We start from the raw sequence: 13,870 nt of genomic DNA, 5'->3' as shown, positions 1-13,870 counted from the left end.
GTGAACTTAACATTAAATCAATTCATATTAAAAAAAAAACAATGTGGTTTATGAGTATGACGATTCTCGAAGGCCGCTACAGTTTAACCTTACACAACAATTCGTTACGGTAAGCTTTTCTTTGTAAGGTTTTTTTTTTTTTATATATGGTGTAATAGCGTTACTGATTCGATCTAACACGGATAAGCAATGATATGTGCAATTATTCAGAAAATTATTCGAAATTTAACGAGGGAATGAAAAAAAAAAAATGCAAAATTGTTTTTAAAAATCATAAGAAAATTATTACAAATTTCATCGTGATCATAAGAAATAATTGATATATGTTTGTGAACAATATAACAGGTGTTCACGTAAACCAATGTTTACTAATAAGATCGTTATCTCGAATAATGTGCGTACAATAAGATAAAATTTATGAGAATACATTAAGGATTGAATTTAATACGCAAACGAACGATCGAGACGACCATAAGCACAGAGAATAGAAAGAAACCACTAACAAATTAACTGCATTAAACACGAAAGTCATGCTTGCTTGCCTGCTCTTTGCCTGCTTGCCTGCAGTTTTGTTTTATGCAAAGTTAAGTTATGACTTATGTGCTGGTTTGCTTTAAGGATGTATATGAAAATGAGTTTTATGTTTATATTGATTTCTCTTTTTTCCATTTCCTTTTGCTATTCCTACCTATTGCTATATATAATAGCAAAATTGCAAAACAAAGTTGTGCTGAAAAGTTCTTTCCTATCATGTTTGAAAGTAACACAGCCAGCCAGCCAGCTAGCTATGTGCTTGGGTGTTTGTTTTTCCTTTTTCTTTTCCTTACACAACAAGTCTGTGAAGTTAGAGAAGAAGAGAGCACAGAACTGACGACGACGACGACGACGACGACGACAACGACTTGTTATTATTAGAGATTGACTGACTGACAGACACGACTGAATGACTGAGCTGTTTCTTGTGGTAAGCGCGTGATAGGCAGACAAAGAAACAAATGAACAAATAGACAAACAAACAGACAGACAGACAGATGGAGAGACAAGCTAGAAGCGAAACATATGCGTAGACTTAAAAAGTTATATAATTCCCTTAAGCCATAAGACAATTTGTTTATCATTTCAAATGAACAGAGCCTTTCACATAAGCAAAGCTTAAAAAAGCATGAATGAATGAAATAAAGAAAAAAAAATAAAAATTTCAGTATTGCTGGAGCAGCAGCAGCAGCAGCAGCAGCAGCATCATCATCATCAACATCAGCATCAGCGTCAGCTTTTCCAGCAGTAAATTATCGAACGACCAAACGGACGAAAATAAGCGAAAATATTATAATAAATAATCGCAAGAAAGCAAGAAATACTTAGAGATGCATATTTTAAAAAGAAAAAAAATCAAATACAATAATAGCAACAACGAAAACGCAAAAAAAAATTCATTCGTTTCTGCAAGAAGCAAATGATGAAGAGATAGTTGGAAGAAAAAAAGTCATTTATGATACCCGACAAATAAAGTTAAATTGTAAGCGACTGAAAAATGTAGACACGAAAAGAAAACAAAAAAAGAAAAAAAAACTGAAAGTGTTCTTAGAAAATGAGAAAGCAAATAAACCAAGCCACGGGAGACAAATGCATTGAGCAGAGCGAAGAAGAGGTGCAAGCGCGCAAGCAAGAAAGAAAACGTACAGCAAAGCAACAACAACAACAGCAATCTAACTTTGCAACAGCAGCCAACTAATGCATATTAAAAATTTAAAACATTTTATGCAAAACTTTTTTTCTACTTTCGCGTAAGCGCAAAAGGGGGTAGCGGGGAAGGAGCAAAAAATGGCGCAAAAAAAAAAAAGAATGTCAAACACTAAGAAAGCTTAAGCAGGAAACTACTACTATAAAAAGAAAGATGGACAGTTGGCTGAATGCTAGAATAATATACAAAGGCATACTTATCACAAATAGGGATAAAAATCTTAAAACACCTAGAGAATGAATATCATTTGAAAGGAGAGAAAAAGACTTTAGTTGAAAGAAAACTTTTGTCGATATAAAAAGGATATAAAAGTATTAAGAATTTTTTCTCTTCTCGAGTAACTTAATAGAAGTTGCAAATAAAGAAATAAATACTTAACATTTTTTTTTTTTTTTTTTTTTTTTAAATATCGTTATAAAGGCATTAATTCAGAGGGCTGTTCGTATAAGTGAAAGAAGTAAAATACTCTCTAAAAAGAGTTAACAAAAGTTTATTTATATAAACTGAGAGAAGTAGTAAAATTTAATTTCCAAATTGCATTTTGCGTCGTTTTGGGAAAGACGCACAACAACATTTTATTTTGTTTTGTTTTTTTTCTTTTTTTTCTAATCTAGGTAATGTCAACGATCGGTGTCCCTTTACTTTTCTGTTATGTTGAGAATGTTCCGTTATTGCTTTGCTTTTAACAGAATCCTTAATAAACGTATTATTGTAAATTATTACTTGAGACAATTCGCCGTGATTGCTCAGACTACTCCAGACAACGAAGTATTGGTTTGTTTGAAAAGTTATATCGTTTTTTTTCATATCAAAATAAAGGATAATTTTTTCATAGTGGATAAGTATATCACTACGAATGGTCAAATTCAATAAATGTAATCTCTTAGCGGTCTTACGAATTGTTATTCGTTCGCTTTGCATCAGTTAATCCCTTTGTTTTGCCTTCGTCAACTTCAAGTGATTTCAATAGTGCCGAAATGAAATTTTATGCACCTGGTCTTTCTGTTAATATATCTTCTTCATAAAGATTCAATAATTTTTTTCTTGCTTGAATAATACCACGGCAATGCAATTAAATGCACTGTTGGGTAAAAAAAAAAAGAACGAATTGACTTTTCAAACGTCCTAATATATTATTATTTGTCCACCAATCCAACGATCAAATAGGCGGACCAATTATTTCCTTTTTTTGGTGACAATTAACTTAAGTGTTGTCCGCGATAGATGTGTAATAGCGGTATTCATTAAGTGAAATCTAGTAGCTTGTCCTTGACGACCGGAAATTCCTTTGGACACTATTCCTAAATAATAATTGTATTCTTAAGGGCAAAACTACTCATGAATAATAATAGTAGTTATAAGTGATTCTTAAATAATAACTGCTGTGTTTCTGGTTTGGCTTGCGGTTGTGGCTCTGTAGATGGCTCACATTTTGCTAGTGAAAAGAAAGCAATCGGGGAAGTATTTTAACTATTCGCGCAGCTCCCATTTAGGAAGCCCTTAGTATGGCAAAACCTGAATTATATCAAGGGGCTTTAGCGATCCTAGTGATGTCCTTACCTAAGTATCTAACAAGGTTCTCGCATGTGCTGTTAAAGTTTCAGGTAAGGAAACGTGCAGAAAGATAGATGTATTTCGATGTGTAATCGATTGATTTTCTAGATAATTTCCCAGTTGGATACGTATGTAAGCTTAGTTTTACTTGGACTTATCATCCTGCCTTGCCTGATGTCTCACATTCCACGTGAAACGTTCATGAACACTACTTCCTTTCTCCAACGAGTTTATCACATTTAAAACCAATTAACTTTAAGCAAAAATTCACAATCGCGAATATTTAACTTTATCATGGTCCTGCCATGGTCAACCTATAACCGCATAAGTCCCTTCGATTGAGAAGTGCCGTCGTAACACGAACCACATTTTAATATGAATCACTCTTCGCTTTGCTTGTCTTTTCAATCATCGATTTGTTCTTCATTTTTGGAAAGAAAAAATATTTATGTCAAATTTTCATAACATTTAAATTTTTCATTTTTGTTTCTTTCTTTTGCCAACTCAGCAAGTGATGACAAGGGTAACCTTGGTTTTGTGTAAACAATGAGTTAAACAGAGTTTGATGTTTTGATTAATCATTGCTTTTTGATGGTGAAGTGAAATCATCCAAAGCAAAGAGAATAAATGAATGACTTTTGCAAACACGATGAAGAACAAATTTATTCATACGGAAGAAGCAAGTCCTTTTCGACGCTTTGCTGATTTTCAATGTAATTGCACGAGTATCGAGTTGCAAAGATAAAATGAAAAAAAAGTAGGTTAATACAGGCTGAATAACAACAAGTGCTTGCACAACGCCTTCAAAAAACGCGAAAAAAAATTTTAAGTAGACGATTTTCGCCAACAGGTATGTTTGCTTTATTTGCGTTTTTTGCCTAGCAAGACACAAAGGGACGTCTTTTTTAAATCAAAAAATTGGAAAATTGCGTTGTTGCTTGATAAGCACAAAGTTTAGTTTAGTGTTTACTGAAGTTTCAACATGTATCGTTTCGATGCGTATTAAAAAATTTCCTCAAGTTCGTGGAGCCTCGTCTCAGCCACGAATAGCCATAGGTTTGATATGATCACTCAATTGTCTTTATTAGTGTAACATACTGCCGCCCAGAGAGAAGTAAGGAAAGAGAAAGGAGATAAGGTGGTGGTGGTTGCAGCTTCTATTGGATATGTGGCGAATCGATAAGTGTTACTTTGTTAGTGATTGAGTACTCGTTGTATAAATGCAGCTACCACCAATGGTAAACTCTTGAGAGTTCAACCCGCGAGCATTGACTCGGCAGTCTTGCTTACTCTGCAAGTGATGCGAATAGATACGAAATTCTGCTTCCGAATGGCGACTTCGTGGTCTGGTCTTCAGCGGAGCTTACTAATACGACGTTGTTGTTTCTTCGAGATTTGGGATGAAATCGCGTGCTTAAGGCCCTATTAACCGAAAAACATTATGCTGAGCAAGGGAAGCTGCTATCATTAGTTTTTATATTCAAAAATTTTCAAAAAAATGAAAGCATTCCTGCAACATATTTGCAGTCTTCATTTAAGCTCCCTAAGGATGGTAAAGAAAATGTTTTTAGGAAAAGTTGTAGACAAGAAAAAAAAAAAAACAAAATATTCTACTTCCAAGCGACTCAATCTTTTCCTCTTTCTAGCAGTGTGAACGGGAAAAAAGAGAGAAATAAAATGATGAAAATATAAAAGTTAGGCGGCGGTATGTGTGTTACGGTTCTTACGGGATGATAACTAATTTCACTACAATATCTTAACAGCTTACTTATATAATGGATATAACACGAACTGTATGGATTATCCAGGATACGGTCTAATGCTGACTGCAATAGCACGCTGCTGCAAAGCAACATAACGCACGTAATTTAATTCAATTTTCTAAAAAATTAACAAAAATTTCTTGCTGACGTTTTCACAGAGGTTTATTTTCATCCATATTTCATAAGTTGTATTGTGCATATGTGTGTATATGCATATTTTGATAGCATTCTAAAAAAGTACATCATATTTTTTTCATATCTTTCCAAACGAATGAATTTCAAAAGCTTGCACCAATTTTCGCCGAAAGAAAATAAAACAAAAAAAAGAAAATGTTTTTGTTTGCTATACAAAACAAAATAGAAGGAGACAGGGAGGGAGAGAGAGATAGAAAGAGGGAGAGAGAGAGAGAGAGAAAGAGAAGGCACTCATTGTTTTAAAAAAGCAACTAAATAATGTATACATTCATTACGATGATGATGATGATGACCACGACGATGACGATGATGCTACTCTGCTAACGTTAATGACGTAGATATATATATATATATATATATATATATATAAAAATCCTAATGATGATGTTGCTCATCAAACTCATGAGTTTTGTAATGAAGTTGAAAATGCAGACAAGACAAGATAGTGAAAAGCATGTTTTAAATGTTGAACACTTAACACGTACACGTTCAATAAACTTGGTTAAGATGTCAGCAACAATAGCAACGAAGGCGACTGCTGCAGGGAAAACTGTGGGAATAAATTAGTGTAACTGAAAAGACCATCAAACTTGAATTAAAGAAAAACAAAAAAGAAAAACAAAAAAAAAAAAAAAAAACAAGAAACTCTGACGAGCTTTAAAAATTCATATCTTGTATGCTCATCAGACTCAGACAAATTTTAGTTAAAATGCAAATCATGTGTTAAGTAGATGCAGAGGGCGCCCCCTCAATGCTCTTTTCAAAATACAATTAAGAAAAATTCAAATCTTTTTTTTTTTTTTTCAAAATAATTTTTTAAAAAGTGATTTAATCTTTTTTTTTTGTTTTTGCCATATAAGCGTTATTAGACGGGGCGCATAACGCCTTCCTATAAATATATATCCAATCGGGGTTAAATTGTCGTTTTTTTTTTTTCAATAAATTTAAATTTTTCATCTTAAATTTTGCCACTGCTATAAGCAAAATATAGCATAGACCGACGGACGGACGGACGGGCATTGCTAAATTCATTTAAAATTTTTACTGTGTAGGATTTCTGTTAAAGATTTTCGTATGTTACAAGCGATGTGTAAAGATTAACATGCCTCTCTCTCTGATAAAGAATGAAAAAAAAAAAAAATAAATAATAATAAATAGATGCAAGCAATATGGAATGAAATATAAGAGGAAAAAAGTGATATTAAAAAAAAAAACATTTCAATGCAGGAGAAATACGAAGAGGTGAAGGAGTTTAGGAAAAACAAAAATAATGAAGAAAAAGTCATAATTTTTAATAAATTATTTCTGCATTTATTATAATTCATAGAAGACTTTAACATAAAATGACGAGATTTAGGCCCTTAAGCTTTTTAGAGCATCGTAGTAAAATCTATTATTAAAAAGAACTAAGCCGGAGGTCTGGAGGAGGGCAATAACAAAGATAGTTCATAACAACTATTTTCACTTAATAATTAAAACCTTGAACGTTAGAAATATTAAATGTTACTATCGTATAAGCGCAAGCGAAAGCAAAGAATTGTTCCTTAATGCATAAATTAATCATAAAGTGTAGCAGGCCGCTGTAACATGGACACGCATACATGAGACATTATAGTAATAAAGTATCTTGTATCCTTGAGAGGCGGAAAAAAAGCACAGCAACAAGGGAAGGAAAGTGAAACTAAATTAAAGTTCCTCTTCTAGTCTATCCCCATACGGCTCGCAGCAGCGTAAACATACACGCGATTGCTTTACATAATATTATTGCACACAAGATTTCTAGCAAATATATATATATATATATATATATTTTTTTTTTTTAAATATTCAACAACCCTAAGATTGAAAGTAAACTAAATTCTTCAATGCGTTGATAGCTTGCACATACATATGAGAGTCAAGGTACATCTCGTTCGATTGCGTTTTATAAAAGTATTCGAAGAAGAAAGAAATGTTTGAACAGAAAATGCTGTTTGGAGTAAATTATTCGCTGAAGTTTTCATATATAAACGATGGGAGCTTGTCAACTATTTGAAGACCATATATAAAAATGTTATAAAAACTTTTTAATTCCTGTCGTGCCAGTAAGCCGATTAGGACCACTCCTTCAGTGACTCGCAAGGCAGAAATATTCATATCAACCTTTAGAAATCTGTCGGCCATTATTCCACTTAATTATGATTTTAGCAAACATTTTCAGCAAATTTCAGAAGAAATTTCTTAAGATTTGTAAGCTATTAGATCATAAGGGCCGCAGCTCTCCCCTATTCAAAACAGTTTTGCTAAACATTTAGGTAGATTTTCAAAAATTGGGTATTGAAACTTATCAATAATAGCTTTTTGCTAAGATTCCGAACTTTTCATGGAGGGGTTTAGTTAAAATGGTTCTAATATAAGCACTTATGCCAAGTTGTCCGACTTCCTGTAGCTCGCTAATGGCTTTTTTACTTATCCTGTAGATATGCAGTTTTTACCTATCATAAATGACTATGAACGGGCAGAGCATGCTTCTATTAGCGAATAAGTTTCTACCTCGATCTCTGTATTCAAGACACTACGTGATTAATCTTATTTAAATGGAGTCGCGATATTTTAATATGAAAGACAGATCTCGAGCACCAAATTTAAATATTCTATTAATAGTCTACGGCCTATAACGTCTTGAGGTCTTACAAATGAGCCCAATTATCATATGAGTTAATTAACTTGTGTACATTGTATTTCGGGAAGACAATACAAAGATGCATCTACTTGACGTAAGCCGTGTTGCTCTGTTGTATATATAAATAGCATGTACTTGGATCTGAAATTCACTTTTACATCGTTACAGAAGTAGTTAAGAAACACTATGCCAAGTCGGCATAATCTGGGGATTCAGCTCTCAGTGCTACAGGGCATATTTCATGTAGTCGTAATTATACTGAGTGCGACAGAACACTAAACGCATCCTAGGCTGCGGGTCAATCTCTATTTGTCTCGCTCTACATCATTCTTCTCTACATCTGGCTATCACCATCCTACACATGTAGGAGGTGGCGTACCTTGAGCGAATGCTCAATCTGAACAAAACAGAAGTGGTACTGACCTGATTCCTTTGGTAACTATCTGTGGGCTTTTGGTTCGGTTCAGCAAAATTTTGATGCGAACAGAATAAATTTAGACTAAACTTAAAGCTCCTGAAACGGTAGGCTGTATAAATTTTGCGATGCATTTTGAGAATAACGACTTGTTTGTAGTGCCGCCCCCATTAGGTAGATTTACCGATTTTTTGTTTGACTTCAGCTTGCAAAAGTGATGAAGACACTAACACATTTTCCTAATCAAGGCTAGACGAACGGACAGACGGGCAGATAAACAGGAAGATTCCAAATTGTTTCGGCTTATGCCATACGTTTTTCTTAGAGGCACTAAATACTTTACGTGGCCCTCATGTAATGCCTTTATAAGATTTGAGATACCTAAAATGCCAACAGTGTAATAATGATGCAAAGATTTCAGACTAATTATCTGTAAGAAAGATTTGAACACAATGTACAAAAAACGAAAGATATACTGGCCGGATGAAAGTTAAAACCAAAACGATTACAACCGAATCTGAAAATGGAAATTAATTAAAGGTATAATTTTATCCATATCATTGAAGAAGCCTGAAAGGCCTAATTAGCCTAAATTTAATTTCGATTTTGCTCGATTCGGTATTTGAAAAGAAAAGTAAGTGTTCGTTCGGGCTCGTTTCCCCTACACGCCAAAAATGAGCAAAAAGCTGGTGGTCGCACGTATCTAACACTCGTTATTGTATGGCCCACGAGTACCGAGTTTGAATAGAAATGTGGACAAAAATCAAATCTATTCGGTTCATCGGACGCGGCCCAAAGTCACTAAAATATTATTTGCGAATAAAAGGGTATCTAAGATTCGTTTCTTACTTATTGCCTTTCTTCTTTTCTTTCATTCATTTTTAATTTAGTTCGTTCGGTATTCTGTCATTTTCATCGCCTCAGAGTATGAATGAATGAATGAATGAATGAATGAATGAATGAGTGAATGTATGGAAAAGAGTGAAGAAAAAGAAATTTTGCAAGTGTTGGAATCTAGTATTTAATGCACACACGTAACTTGCGTTTAGAAACTCAAAGGGTATATTTATACGTACGCATCTGTATATGCATTTGTAAAGTGCATGACACTTGTTACATGCATATCCAACAGACAACATCACAGATACATTTTTCCTTCTTTTTTTTTTTTTATTCATTTTCATCTTCATCATGACGATATGGTTGGAGACTGACTCTGTACACGCCTGGATGATCATATTTCAAATACAAATTATAACACAAGTAGTTTACACTTACTCGGCACGTACACACGCTCTCTTTCGCACACTCATAAGCATAAGAACTCTCACGTACCACTCACTAGAAATATATTTAGCTTTAAACTCATTTTAGAAAAGAAATTTGAAAATATTTCGCACATATTTATATCTCTGTGATTCTGATTAAATATTTAGCATATGAACATTTATGCTTGTGTTCGTTAATGTGCATATATAGATAGATATAAATGCATTTGCGCGCTTTTGTGGGAAGCAAGAATAATTCTCTTTAATTGCTATTTGAATGGTTAAGTATTCGCAGCAAATGCCAGATTTGTTAGATTATAATGTTTAAGTACAATTATTAGAATACATATGTTTGCGCATATACACATGTGTGTACAAAAGCACATCGTAGCCTATAGCATTAAATGCAGAAATTGCTTAAAGGTTAAAAAATTTTTTATAATTTTGTCATTAAAATTTTAAATTATTTTAAGCGTTGTTTCATATGCCAAAGATCTACACGAGATTAACACATATACATACACACAGACACAACGAACGAAACAACAAATGCTACAAAAGGAATGGAGAAGGGGGTAGAGCGCAAAAAGTGACACCACTTGAAAGCTGAAAAAAAAAAAGAAAAACAAGTAGACAGCTAACGAAACTTGAACAAATAATGAAATGATATAATTTATAAGCCCTAAAATGCTAGCCATAGCACTAACTGTATTATTATGGTCGTTTTTTTTATGGTGTAAACAAAATTGTAGATGTGCTGAAATATATTACTGAAGTGCTTTGGTTATGAATGCTTTAGTGATTTGTGCTTATTTTCTGCTACTTCATTATCAATGATAGCAAAAGAAATTCAATTGGAGAGAGAGAGAGAGAGAGAGAGAGAGACATGGCTTCTTAAATGTCAGGACTATCGCCTTACTGGGTTAAGTTAAATAAAAAGTGAACGAACGCTACGACATTAATCAGTGAGTTTTAGTTCAAGTCGTCTTACAATTCAACACTTACAAACGGAAATTCTCGTATTTTTCGCAGAAGACGCATGATTACTTTCCTCATTGGATATGGCTTTCGTAAACCCATGCTTGACAACAACGAATAATTCGTACTTTTTCAATGTAACCTGACCTAGAACTCTCTAGTAGAAAGCATTAAAAACCTCTTCTTTAATATATAACAAGAAATTGCATCGAACGGTTCTATATATCCAACTATAGCATTGCAATCAATAGTTTCTTCACTTCTTTCACGGCATAAATGGCAATTGAAATCTTTAAACTTGTCGTCTCAGGACATCATCTTTCAAAGGTGTCGTGTTTTTTACCGCTCACATATGTCGCAATTTTCCTATATCTTGGCCTCGTATTGAGAAAGCAACACCTTTGGACCTCTTTGTAAGCTTTATGAAAAAAGGCTGCACATTATACAACTCTTTAGAGTTGAGAGAAAGAGGTAAGGCCGGATGAAGTAGCAGCAAATCTTTAAATTACTCTTCGATATCTCGAAATCCATTGCACGAAAGTGAAGGAGTTCGGTGCAATTTATTACATTTAATGAGATGAACAAATCGAAAAAAGATTGCTGCCGAGAACGTCATTCTCTATAGATCGGTTTCGTCCGCATGAGTTTTCAAAATCTCAATCCTTGATTAAGTGAATCTCTTCTAAGCAGATATGACGACATATCAGAGAACCAATACGACTAAAATAAGATGATGGCGAGCAAACTTATTTACTTATAGACTTTTTCGTCATAGGGTATTTGAAGATTTGCCCAGTCTATGGGCCGGAAGACGCAAGAAAGGGAGCAGAAAGGAACTTCTATATGAAGATTGGAGCAAAAAATGAGACCACTCTGATTGAAATGGACTTTAGAAATTTATTCGGTCAAAGAGCGGAAAATCTTCCCAACATACCTCATTTGCTTACAGCTTAATTTTTAAGTTTTGCTCTCTAATCTATTCAGTAGAAAATTTAATTGCAATTCTTTTTCATTACATTAGATGACGTATTTCAAAACCTAATGCATCGAGCATATGCGACTCAATGCAATAATGCTTCGTAAGAGTTAATATAGTATTCTTTAATTAAAGGTAGTAAGGTATGGTCTTTAGGTTACGATGGCAGAGTCTTTAATAGCAATAATGAAATACTTATATATTCTTAAGAGATGAAAGGCAAAAAAAAGAAACATGAAAAATTTAAAACAAAGCATGGAAGAATAAAGTGTTAAAGTGTCACTATTTGATGAATGGTAAAGGAAAAGCTCGTCTTATGGAGACCAGGCATCTTATTGTTTCTAATAGGGAAATTTGGCAAAAAGGTATCAAAATTCATGAAACAGATATGAATCGGATAGGGATGGGATCAGAACCGCGTTATTCTTTGCATTTTGCGGAGGAGTTACTTTTTGTGAAGAGAGGGAAAAGTAAATGGTAAGCGGTAATTATAGTAATAATCCATCTGACATGAAATGTTTAGTGAGAAGTTTAGAGTGAATTTGTTCGGAACGCTAAACTCCATAGCTTCCCTATCCAGCCACCCCATCTCCCACCATCTCACCACTTTCTCTCCCCGCTACCCGCTTCTTGCTTATACAAGAGACATATAAGAGACATCTTCTGAGTGACGAGTCGTTTTAAAGAAATCAAAACAATTGAAACAACACAATGTCGAGATGTATGGAAAAGAAAATAAAGCTTTCGCATTCCCCCATTATACCTTACTGCATTTGCTGCTCGTTTCAAATTTTCGCTTAAAAATTCCTTCCGAGAAAATTGCCTGCAACAGCAACTGATGGCTTAGAGAGCAAGAAGCAAACAAAACAGACTTTGTTACCACTTGAATGAAGCCAAATTTTCTTTAAGATGAAGACTTAGACTCATTAGTTGAAAATTGGATAATCTGCCGGAAAGTCTTCAGTTCTTTAACAAGAAGAAGCTTATAAACGTCTCTAGAGATCTGATGTGTGATAAGCTTAATTTCAAGGTTAGCAGTGTACGACTTGAATAATACGATGGTTACTGCTTGATAAGAGGAAAGGGCAGAGCCTTTTGCTTTTAGGTTCCCTACTGAAAATGTCACCACTCTGGTGAAAATAGGGAAAGAATTGTAAACCGTCTAACAGTAGATATAATTCTAATTTAACACTTAATTCGATCATAAAAATGAAACTTTCAATAATTTACAACAACAATCGAGTCTTGCAGTATGATCTTCAATACTAAAGCGAAATAATTTTAAAAGGTGTGTCCGCATATTAATCACAAAAATAATGATTAATTTATTAATGTGTTTGCACAAGAAATTGTTATTTTTAAAACTAATAAGAAATAAACTTGAAATGGTGATAAAATTTATTTAAATAATAAATTTTGATTATATTTTCATAAATATAAGAAGAGAGAAAAACATGTTCTTGGCATCCGACGACGCTAAGAAAAAGCAAAAACAAAAAAAGGAGAAGAAATTCCTTCTAATCAAATAAAACGAAAACTAATCCAGTAATATTTACAAAAATTTCACAACTTAAGGCGCATAAGGCACACGTACACTCGTATACACAAACACATACAAGACGGGATAAATAAAACACAAATCTTTTTAAAGAATTTCCTCCCACTCATCCACTCAACGAAAAGCAAACAAAAATATCCATCAATCACTTACTAAAAATAACAAAATCGTGAATTTTAAATAAAATTAAAAGCAAGACGAAAAACAAGAAGAAGAACAAGAAGAGTAAGAAGTACACCAGTCATCTAAGTAGTAAGCGTCCTTTTGTTTATGCTTGTATTTGCATTGCATTGTAATAAAAGAGAAATTAAAACAAATTTAAGTTGAAAATGCACTCACAATATGTTCCTTAAGTTCTTTGGTTCGTAGTGGTCCCAACCATTGATGTAAGCCAATGTAACGCTTTTGTACCATTTTTAATGCGGGGGCCCCCTGAGCATAGGGGCCACCCAATAGGGCGGTGGCTGTTTCTAAAACCACCATATTGCCGTTGTTGTCGTCGTCGTCAATGTTATGGATGTTGTTGAAATTATTGTCGCTATTGTTCTAGTTGTTAATGTTGTTGTTGTTGTTGTTGTTGTTGTTGCGACTTTTAATATTCAAAGACATATCCAAGTTTACTTAGTAATTGTTGTTGTTACAAAAGATTTTAATTTCACTTTGTGACAAAAGAAATTTATTTTATCAAAGGTTTTTCGTTTTTAAAACAAACAAAAAAAAAAAGATTATTTTTTTTTTTATTTATTTATTTTTTTTTAAT

The 13,870-nt window shown here is 33.5% G+C and overlaps 1 protein-coding gene across 4 annotated transcripts in view; it reads right to left on the bottom strand.

Moving 5' to 3' along the window:
* LOC119638334 (maternal protein pumilio) overlaps nt 1-13,870 on the bottom strand; it is a 421,934-nt gene that overhangs the window by 187,205 nt on the left and 220,859 nt on the right. For 2 of the 4 annotated variants that reach the window (XM_038035070.1, XM_038035073.1), the window contains exon 1: nt 13,450-13,705. The exons of the other annotated variants lie outside the window; for them this stretch is intronic. In XM_038035070.1, the coding sequence (XP_037890998.1) occupies nt 13,450-13,593 (144 nt within the window). In that variant the 5' untranslated portion in view covers nt 13,594-13,705. Of the gene's footprint in view, nt 1-13,449; nt 13,706-13,870 lie in introns of those variants that run through there. 4 annotated transcript variants of the gene reach the window in all.

The sequence above is a fragment of the Glossina fuscipes genome, unplaced genomic scaffold (assembly GCF_014805625.2).
Source record: "Glossina fuscipes isolate IAEA_lab_2018 unplaced genomic scaffold, Yale_Gfus_2 88, whole genome shotgun sequence".
NCBI lineage: Eukaryota > Metazoa > Arthropoda > Insecta > Diptera > Glossinidae > Glossina > Glossina fuscipes.
Note: the sequence above shows the minus strand (reverse complement) of the source record. Positions and strands in the feature narration are given on the sequence as shown.